Consider the following 10044-nt stretch of genomic DNA (forward strand, 5'->3'; position numbering starts at 1 on the left):
TTTAGAAGTAATCCGTTATGAACTTTTTTATTGCCTTAACTAAGTAATTTACACAAGACACCAAATTTTTCTCTCCTCACTTAAAAAAAATTCTTTTTGTGTACCTGGCTTTCTTTCACATATTTTACATAATAATTTCAGCTCATAAATACGTATTTTCTTTTCTAGTCGCCGAGATGACATGGAATCATTAGGATATGTTTTGATGTATTTTAATAGAACCAGCCTGCCATGGCAAGGACTAAAGGTAAACCAGACTCAAATTACCAGGGTTTTGTTTTGTTTCAAAAATAAAAATACATTTTCGAAGATCTGTAAGGTCTCTTTCAAATGTGAGGTGTTCTAAAAGGGAATTAGCTTTACTTTTTATTGGGGAAGTAAAATCTGATCATTCCAGCTAGAATAATCTAATAGAATTCTCCACAGGCACGCCTGAAGAACAGTTTTTGGGAGGTAGTAAGCAGGTGCCCATTGGCGACCAGTAGCTTTCTCTGGGTAGACATTAACATGGGCTAAGAAATTGGGTGGAGACTTTCTCATTTTGATGTGTTGCTGTTATGTTTAAAATACCTGCTTTTGTATACATGAAAACTGGTTTAGCCAGTGGCAGTAACTATATTGTTTAATTATCCTAACATTTCTTTTGTGAGTATTGTGTGTTGATGATAAATCTCCATATCCTAGAGTTAAATGGCTATTTTAAAATTTTATTCATCCTTTAAAGGAAAATAGTTCTTGTATTTTTGGAGCATCTGTGACCTAAAAAATTGTTTTGTGCTTATATGTGGGCAGCTTTGTTCAATATGAGTATTTTTTCATTGAAAAAAAAACATTTTGACTTAACACCAGTTGTTAATGGTGCTAAATGATAGACAACATTTTTTGTAATTGATTTGCTCATACATTTGCCCTTGTGTTGACTATGGGTCAAGAAAAATCTCAAGTTGGACTCTACCCATGTTTTACTTGAATCATACATCCTGATGTTCCTTTTAGATGCACCCTTTCCTGATAGCTAAAAATGATCTTGGAGTAGAAACTCATAAAAAATTGACAATTTAGGAGGGGAAATTTAGACATTATACTTTGGGTTTGGGTTTTTGTTTGTTTATGATCTCTTGAATCATAAGTTTACATTTATATCTAGTATGTTCAACTGATGCAGTTCATATAGTACTGAGTATGTCTGTGTGGTTTGATTCTTTCCACAGGCTGCAACAAAGAAACAAAAATATGAAAAGATTAGTGAAAAGAAGATGTCCACTCCTGTTGAAGTTTTATGTAAGGTAGGTGTGCATGGTGAAATTTTTATTTGTTAATATAAATGATCCAAGAACAAAAAGAAAGGCTTCGCTTGTCAGCACTGGAACTTAAACATCCTTTTAGGAGCTAACCATTTGCCATTAAGTGTTCTATTGTTTCTGGTTTATTTGGGCTCTGTCATCTGCTAAAAATTACAGGGAAAATAAGAGAGCAGATAAACTTTTCTAATAGACCCTCACTAATTTATGAGAAATCAAATTTAAAAATGTTCTCTTTATCTCTAAACTGGTGCCAGAAAAGAAGGGATAACCTCAGAGAGGGCATGTGAGTTGCAAATGGAGAGATGTCTGTACCATGATGGATAGCCATGGTTTTCCACAGAGAGAAGACCGCAGAGTGGCTTTTGAGTCCATTGAACACCTGAAATAATGAGAAAATAATATGTAATTACCTACCTAGTTGGGCGATAGAAAGTAGAAATCAGCATGAGTTGAAATAGTGCCCTGGAAGGGGGTAAATAGTGATGTCCCTATGTGTCTCCCCATCCACAAAATGACTTTTTTCCCTCTTTTCTACATATCTGCAATAAAGGAGCGGATGGAGTGGAAAATTGATCTTTTCTGAGACCCCTGGGGATTTGTTTCAAATTATGAAATACATTTTAGGTTACTGAGCAAAATGTTCTTCTGTTATAATTCACCCAAGTAACTTTAAAATCTGTATACTTCAAGAAGCAAAATATCGTCTTTTCTATAGACTACCTTTCCATGTAACAGAAAGATTCATTTCACTTATCAGAAAAGTCAGTCATTTTTACAGGAAGAGAAAGGATTTAGTACAGTCTCTGCTTGTGGCCTCTGTCTTCATTGTGATGTAGAAATTGTGAATTTTGTCTTTTCCAGTTAGCCACATATAATTCAGGGTACAGTAAACTCAGAAGTATTAGCTATTACTATAAATAGTGAGAATGTTTTCAATCTCATGATCCAGTTGAACTCCTTATTTCACGTCTGTAATGTTTATGATATTGGTAGATATCTTTTGTTAAGGTTTTGTCTGTTTTTATAACGGGACAACACATGAAATATTCTACTTGACCTTCAGTTGTGGTTGTTGAACAACATTTGTAATACATGTAAGGGCTAGTTCATTTGGTAATTGCTGTTCACTGGTAACACAGACCGTGAATGCATATTAAAAATTTTTTTAAGATTTTATTTACTTTTGCCCTGGCTGGCGTAGCTCAGTGGATTGAGCGCGGGCTGCGAACCAAAGCATCACAGGTTCGATTCCCAGTCAGAGCACATGCCTGGGTTGCAGGCCATGGCCCCCAGCAACCACACATTGATGTTTCTCTCTCTCTCCCCTCTCTAAAAATAAATAAATAAAATATTTTTAAAAAAATTTTTTTTTATATACCCCTCCCTCCCCTCTCTAAAAATAAATAAATAAAATATTTTTTAAAAAAGAACAATCACAGATGATCTGTTAAAAAAACATTTTATTTACTTTTAGAGAGAGGGAGAGAAAAACATCATTGTGTGAGAGATATATCCATCAGTTTCCTCTCACACACCAACCAGGGCAAAAAATATATATTTTTTTTCTCTACACATATTAAATGACACTAATAATAAAAGAGGTCAGGACAGTAAAATTTGTTTAATTTATAAAGATACTGAGCCCTTTATTTTACTTCTGGGTTGTCCAATACAGTAGTAAACACTTTCCTCAAATACATACTTTTCTGGTATTTAAATACATTTATTTTTCTATCTTGAAATAAAACTTTTTTTTTTTAACTTTGTGTTTTAACCTTTGAACTTACAGGGTTTTCCTGCAGAATTCGCCATGTACTTAAACTATTGTCGTGGGCTGCGCTTTGAGGAAGCCCCGGATTACATGTATCTGAGGCAGCTATTCCGCATTCTTTTCAGGTCAGTTTTTAAGGTGTTTTAAGACTATAAACTCCAGTGAGGGTAATTAGTTAAATTCACCCAACATATCTGTCTGACAAGTGTCAGAGTAAAGTGGGCCTGGCCAATATGAATAAAATTTTAAGAAATGGTTTTGGGGGTATTTGTTCATTTATTTATTTTTTGTTTGTTTGTTCTTTGGTTTTGGGGGTTGTTTTTTGTTTGTTTTGGGGTTTTGTTTTGTTGCTTGTTTCCACTTGTAATATAAATGTGCTTGAAACCATTTTAGTTCGGGATAGAGAAACAATTGAATCAAGCTCAAAGTAGAATCTAACTTTTCCACAATAATTGCACTTCTATTAGAAATAAGTGACATTGATGGCCCTTGGAAGTTTCCAGTTTTGATACAAAACTTTATTCAATACCAAAATGAGAAGAAATTGAATTTTCAGTCATGGAGTCTTTGATAGTGTGGAGGCAGGCCCAACTCCTAGCGTTCCCTAGGTGCAGCCCAGAATTGGTCTTGGGAGGTGGGGTGATAGAGTACACAGGGTTTGAGGTCTTGGTTGGAAAAGAATAATTGGAAGTGCTTCTCTAACCCCAGAAAAGTCTTGCCAAGCCACCAGCATAGCTATCTCCCTCACAAACTTGCAGTCCCATTCCTACTCTGATTTGTTGTTAGGGGTGCCTCCTATTATGATTATCCGCACAAGATAATGACAGTGTTTTGTCGTTCATGCTGCCTTCCGTTCCTACCCTCTTGCCCCTTTTAAGAAGATTTAAAGGCAGTTTGTTTTCTGTTTTTGGGGGGGTTTTTTTGAAAGGGGTTAGGATTTATTATTATCAGATATAGCAGACCAGAGTGGCACCATCATTTTCCCCTAGTCGTGACATGTAAAAAGAATTGATTAACTGAATAGGAGAGAGTACTCATTTCCTTTAAAAAAAAAATGGTGTCACTTTCTTGAAAGTTCAGTAGTGTATTAAACTAGAATCTTACTGAAGGATTAACATAAAATTTTACTGTACTTTCCAGGACCCTGAACCACCAGTATGACTACACGTTTGACTGGACAATGTTAAAGCAGAAAGCAGCGCAGCAGGCAGCCTCTTCGAGTGGGCAGGGTCAGCAGGCCCAAACCCCCACAGGCAAGCAAACTGACAAAACCAAGAGTAACATGAAAGGTTAGTAGCCAAGAGCCAAGTGACGTTACAGGGGGAAAAAATTGAACACAAAATTGGGTCATTCATTCATTTTTAACAGTGTTAGATCGAGGAGGTGGTTGTAAAATAACAAAAATTTGGCTTTATGTTTAAAAAAAAAAAAGACGTCCTTGGAAAATTTGACTACTAACTTTAAACCCAAATGTCCCTCTTCATATATATGTATATGTATTTGTATATACATATATGTGCGTATATTATATCATTTCTCTTGGGATTTTGAGTCATTTTTAACAACTGCATCTTTTACTCATTCATTAACTCTTTCCAAAATAAACATTTGGTGTTGGGAATATGGTATAATCAATCAATCCAAAATCCTAGACCTAACACTTGTTGATTTTTAATAATGAAGCTGGTTAGCCATGATGTCTTGACTCTCTTTCAGACTAACAGTGTTAAGAATATTTTCTGCATGTTAATACTTTAGCATTTAAAATGGAATATTGTGAACATGATCTAATTTCAGGAAGTGAGCCTGGCATTGCCCCCAGGGTGTCTATCTTCTCAGTTATAGAGCATCTGGTGTAAGCTCTTGCATGCTCAAGTGACTGAAAAGCTCGGCACATCTTTCCTAGTTGAAAATAAACGTCTCTTACAGTTGATACTTAACTGCATATGTTCTTTATTCCAAAGTGGTTCTTTTGTTTCGGGCTTTATTTTTCTAAATCTTGCTACTATTTAGCATCTAGGGGTACATTGTAGAATTGAATTCTGCAGTTAGGCCTTGCAAAATTAAAAAAAAAAAAAACTGGGGCAGATGCCATTGAACTGCTAGTCTGTTTCCTTTCTTTCTCTGGCACTCTCGGTGCTGTGGGGGTGGAACTGTTAGGGCACAGCTCCATTTCTGATTGCTGTTGCCGTACAGTTCAGCTCCTGTGTTTCATGTTTTTTCTTTGTTTGCTTTTCCCCTTTCTGGGGCTTAACTCCTAATACCTGCCTGCTTTTTAGAAGTGGTGGGCAGGTAAGTTTTGGTTTTCAGTTTCTAATTGTTTAATTTCTGAATGACTGCTCTAGTCTGAACTTGGTCTTCTTTGATCCATATTTTTAGTGTTGTGTTTAAACTATTTTGTGGTATAAAAATAGGCTCTAATTCAAGGATACTTTATAAATATAATTAACTGGTGTCATCCTCATCCCAGCAGCTCATCTACTTAGGAATGAAATTGAGATGCTTCCCTGTTTCTGTATTTGGGGAGGATTCACAGTTGAAGGTTTACTGTAGTGAGGATTCTAAAATGATAAAATTTCAACTCAGGGTAGCAAATACAAACATTTGCCTGGTGCTCTGTGTGTGCATCTCCATTGGGGCTGAATTGCTCCTTTTGAGTGTTTCAATCATCGTATAACTAATCACAGTGCCGAGAAAGTGGAAGAAATGTCCCTCCTGTAGGTAAGACGACACAGTCTCTAAAGGGGGTTTGCTGCACCTGACACCTATGGTATGTTTGCTTTTCCCCACAGAATGAAACCAAGTTTTGCCTAAAGCTAGCTGGGATAATAGGATCATCACAAGTTGCAATTTCTAGAACTAAAATTAGATTGAAATCTCAGCTGACCTAGAACATTTCACTTCAGGCATTCAGCAGCCTTCAGAAAGAATTATACCTTATTTTGAGCTAGTTTCATTGTTAGTTTACTATGTGTTTCTTACTCAATAAACAAGCGGAATTTTTGTCCTATTCTATCCAGGTCTTAAAGATGAGAAGTTGGATCCACTGAGTTAGTATGTTTCCTTGGGAAAAAAATTAAACTTAAGTTCAATCCTTACTTTGTATCGAAGCTATTTTTCATAAAAGCAACTTAAAATCTGAATGAAAATCTCATAGCATTATTAGACACAGAGGTTATACAAATTATTACATTAAATGGACTTGTGCATTTTTGGAAAATTGGGCTTTTCCTAAAACACATCACATATCATTGACTACTTTTAGAAATGCATATGCAGGCAGTAGTATAATCTGACTCTAAGCAAAATATTGCTTGCAACTAAAATGTGCCACTCCACAGAATACAATCAAAATTCTTTTTGATCTTTGACTTCTTGAAAACATTTATTTTGGACATAGAACTTGGTGCCCCAAGCAAATTTTACATGAAACCCCTGTATATAAAGCCATGAGAGTTTTTGTGGGTTTGAGGGCAGCATGAAATGAGTATGAGGACCCAGTTCCCCTAACCTTTACCCCAGCCCCATTTTCTGGGTCATCCCTTTATAAACCTATGAAGTCTGGAGTTTGAAAACCAGTCTGGATTACTTATTCCTGGTTCCAGTCTCTCAGTTGAAAGGGTGTTTAAAAGCTGCAGTTTTTTATTCAAGGAATAGCTTGTGTAGTTCAATGATTTATTGCTTCCCAGAAATCCTTTCAGTGATGCTGGTGACACCAACATTCTCCTAGTTAAAATTTTAGATGGTGCCTTTTTAAATATATCATATCATTTGTTATGCAGAGAGCTACACTTGCAGTTTTTCACATCAGAGAATTTAGGTTGTTTTTTTGTTTTGTTTTAAGATTTTATTTATTTTTAGAGAGGGCAAGGGAGGCAGAACGAGGGAGAGAAACATCCATGTGTAGTTGCCTCTCACATGCCCCCAACTGAGGACCTGGCCTCTAACCCAGGCATGTGCCCTGACTGGGAATCGAACCAGCAACCCTTTGGTTCACAGGCCGGTGCTCAATCCACTGAGCCACACAGCCAGGGCCAGAGAATTTAGTTTCTTAAATGAATCTTCAGCAAGCAGATCTCTATATCACAGGAATATCTTTCCTGGAAAAATACCCCAAATGGTGGCATTCACTAGTATATTTTATGTGATTATTTTTATTTATTTGGTTTTAAAAGTTTATTTATTTTTTATTTTTAGAGAAGGGGGGGAGGGAAGGAAATATGGGTCAGTTGGTTCTCACACACCCCCAACTGGGGACCTGGCTTGCAACCCAGGAATGTGCTCTGACTGGGAATCAAACCAGCAGTCTTTCAGTTCGCAGGCCAGCGCTCAATCCACTGAACCACACCAGCCAGGGCTGATTATTTTTATTTTGAAAAATGTGTATCTAACATTTCTTTATGGAAAGCTATAATAAGAAACTCTAGCAATCCACTAAAAATGCCCAAAGACTTCTTAAAGTCTGAATTAATTCAGCCAAGACAGGTTTATTATATGTAATAGGTGTCTGTCCTAATTACTTTTCTAGAGAAACTGTCTTTTGAAATGTTTCATTTCAAAGCCCATTAAAATAATAATAAAAAAGAAACAAGGTGTTTCTTCTCCTAATGCCCACTATGTTCTGTACTAGTTTTCAGTGTTCTGTTTCCACATGATTATAATTATTGTTTTCATATGTATTAAAGAAAAAAATTAAAAGATTTACATCTGACACACTTCCAGATCCATTTCAGTTTCTTTGTAACTATACATGATTTCAAGGCATTTAAGAAGTAAAGGAGAAGGGGATATTTTTAGGACATTTATAGTCCATTAAGTTCATCATTTCTTTAGTTAAGGACAGAGATGGGAGAATTTCAGAAGATACTAAAACCAAAGGTTGATCCTCACCTAAGTCTGCAATTCTCATCATCTTAACCCACCTATCTGGTCACTAGTTCAGCCATCATTAGTAAGCATAGTTTTGTCATAAGTATCTGGGTATCAAATTGTTGGCATTCAAGAGATTAGAAATAGTTTCCCATCACATGTCCATGGTCTTCCTTGAATTACCTTCCAGTATTTGCTGGGCTTCACCTACCATTTATGTCTAGCTTAACTTTTTCTGACTTCACCAATTGCTGCTAGGAACGTGGCTGGTTACTTAGCAACGTAACTCAAATCACAGGGGAAGACCTTGAAATATCTGGAGCGACTGATCTGCTCTGAATATACTCAATGTCAAAGAAGCACCAGGGAGCTGCATCTGCTTGCTGAAATTTTTGTCAGCTTTTTTTCACTGTGGACAATAAAGCTGGAGAGAAGAACTAAATTACCCAACAGGAAATGAAGATGAGTGTGCAAGAGTTGATCTATGGTGACCTGAAGCCCACGTCTTCAAGGCTTGCTTGACCTATCAGACTTGGCACCTTGTCAGATTTCCTGGGTGGTACAGCGGTCCAGAAGACCCAGAAGAGTACAGTGTGGCTGTGGCTCAAGTGGTGTATAATGCAGACCATCTACCAGTTGGGGAAGGAATCAGTTGTTACAGGTATTTTAAAATTCAGCAATCTCAGAAATCTGTAGCAGAACGAATTCTGTGATAGGAAAGACAAGAAATATCAGATCACCAGTCTGTTTTTCTGATGCAGTTTAGGGATGATGTGTACCTGCTACTTAATAAATTACTTAAATGGTAATTTATCTTCTCTGTAGTGATAAAAATAAAATCTATTTCCTTTATCTTTTCCTAATGTAATACTTTTGTGTGGAGAAGGAAGAGTTACAGGTTTTTGTGTTTTGTTTTTGCTTTTACTTTCATACTGCCAGTCTGCTTTCAAATTCTGTCAGATTGATTCTGATCCTATGTGACAAAAAACACAGAAGCATGAAATAGGAAAAGTTAATATAAATGGCATTGCACAGTGATGAATATGAATATTTAAATTACTTTTTAAAAGTTCATGTCTTACACTGTGAAAGAATTTTACATTTCAGAAGCCCATCATAAACTTTCAAGCCTTATTATTACCACATAAATATCCCTTTGAAGTAAATTGTTCTATTTTTTTAAAAAAACTGGGGACATCTGAATTTAATTTACAAATAGGAGCAGATAAATACTTTTCAGATTGACAGGTAGAATCTCCTAGTTAGTTATATATAAACAAACATTCTTTTTTCTTTTGCAGATTTGAAAAGAAATTTAAATGTAGCTATTAACTCCTGAATTTGTCGTGATAGTCCTGAGGCCTTTTTTTTTTCTCTTTTTTAACTTTTTTTTTTTTTTCCCTCCTCCTTTTAGGAACAAAGGGACCCACTTCTTATTTTAGCTGTTGTTGCAGTGAAGATGGGTTTTTGGACTTGTAGAAGCCAGGAGACACCACCTAAAGTACAAGACAAAAACCAAGCACTAATGCACACTGGGGAAGAAGAACGCTTAGAACTTGAAGATTGAATGTCAAAACCCTGGATGCTCCTATTGAGATTTTTTTCTCAACAAACTTCAGTAACATCCTAGGACGATTCACTGGAGATACATTGATTCCCTAGGCGGAGTGTCCTGCTTACCGCTGGCTAATCTGAAGAGTTAAATCTGGATTTGACTGATGTATTCTACCAGGAATATTGTTAGGCTAGCCTTTAACCAGTCCATAAACAGTTGTAATTAATTGACCCAGGAATTCTTTAAATCTAATTAAAAGATGAACAGATAAAATTCTTACCTAGATAATTTTTATCCCTGTTAAAGACACAACTGGTGTAACTTATATTTCCTTTTTAGTTTATTAGTGATGATGGTTTCCATTTAAAGCTGTTTGGATATTCAACATAGTAATTATTCTATATAATTGTGTAAGTAAGCTGTGATAACAGAAAAAACAATTTTAGTAGTTGGGGAAACTTTGTATTTAAGAATAATTGCAGTACTTGAAAAAATGCTTATTAGGGTAAAGGTCATTTCTATTTAGCTAATCCAGTTTTAATTTG

General features: G+C 35.8%; 1 protein-coding gene across 4 annotated transcripts in view; it reads left to right on the forward strand.

The window, feature by feature from the left end:
• CSNK1A1 (casein kinase 1 alpha 1) overlaps positions 1-10044 on the forward strand; it is a 42002-nt gene that overhangs the window by 27961 nt on the left and 3997 nt on the right. For 2 of the 4 annotated variants that reach the window (XM_045818747.1, XM_045818773.1), the window contains 4 exons: positions 169-247; positions 1212-1286; positions 3094-3200; positions 4216-4364. In XM_045818747.1, the coding sequence (XP_045674703.1) occupies positions 169-247; positions 1212-1286; positions 3094-3200; positions 4216-4364 (410 nt within the window). Of the gene's footprint in view, positions 1-168; positions 248-1211; positions 1287-3093; positions 3201-4215; positions 4370-10044 lie in introns of those variants that run through there. The other 2 variants (XM_045818755.1, XM_045818764.1) reach the window with 2 other exon arrangements.

Source organism: Phyllostomus hastatus, unplaced genomic scaffold (genome assembly GCF_019186645.2).
Source record: "Phyllostomus hastatus isolate PE091 unplaced genomic scaffold, TTU_PhHast_1.1 phas_contig_150, whole genome shotgun sequence".
Classification (NCBI taxonomy): Eukaryota; Metazoa; Chordata; class Mammalia; order Chiroptera; family Phyllostomidae; genus Phyllostomus; species Phyllostomus hastatus.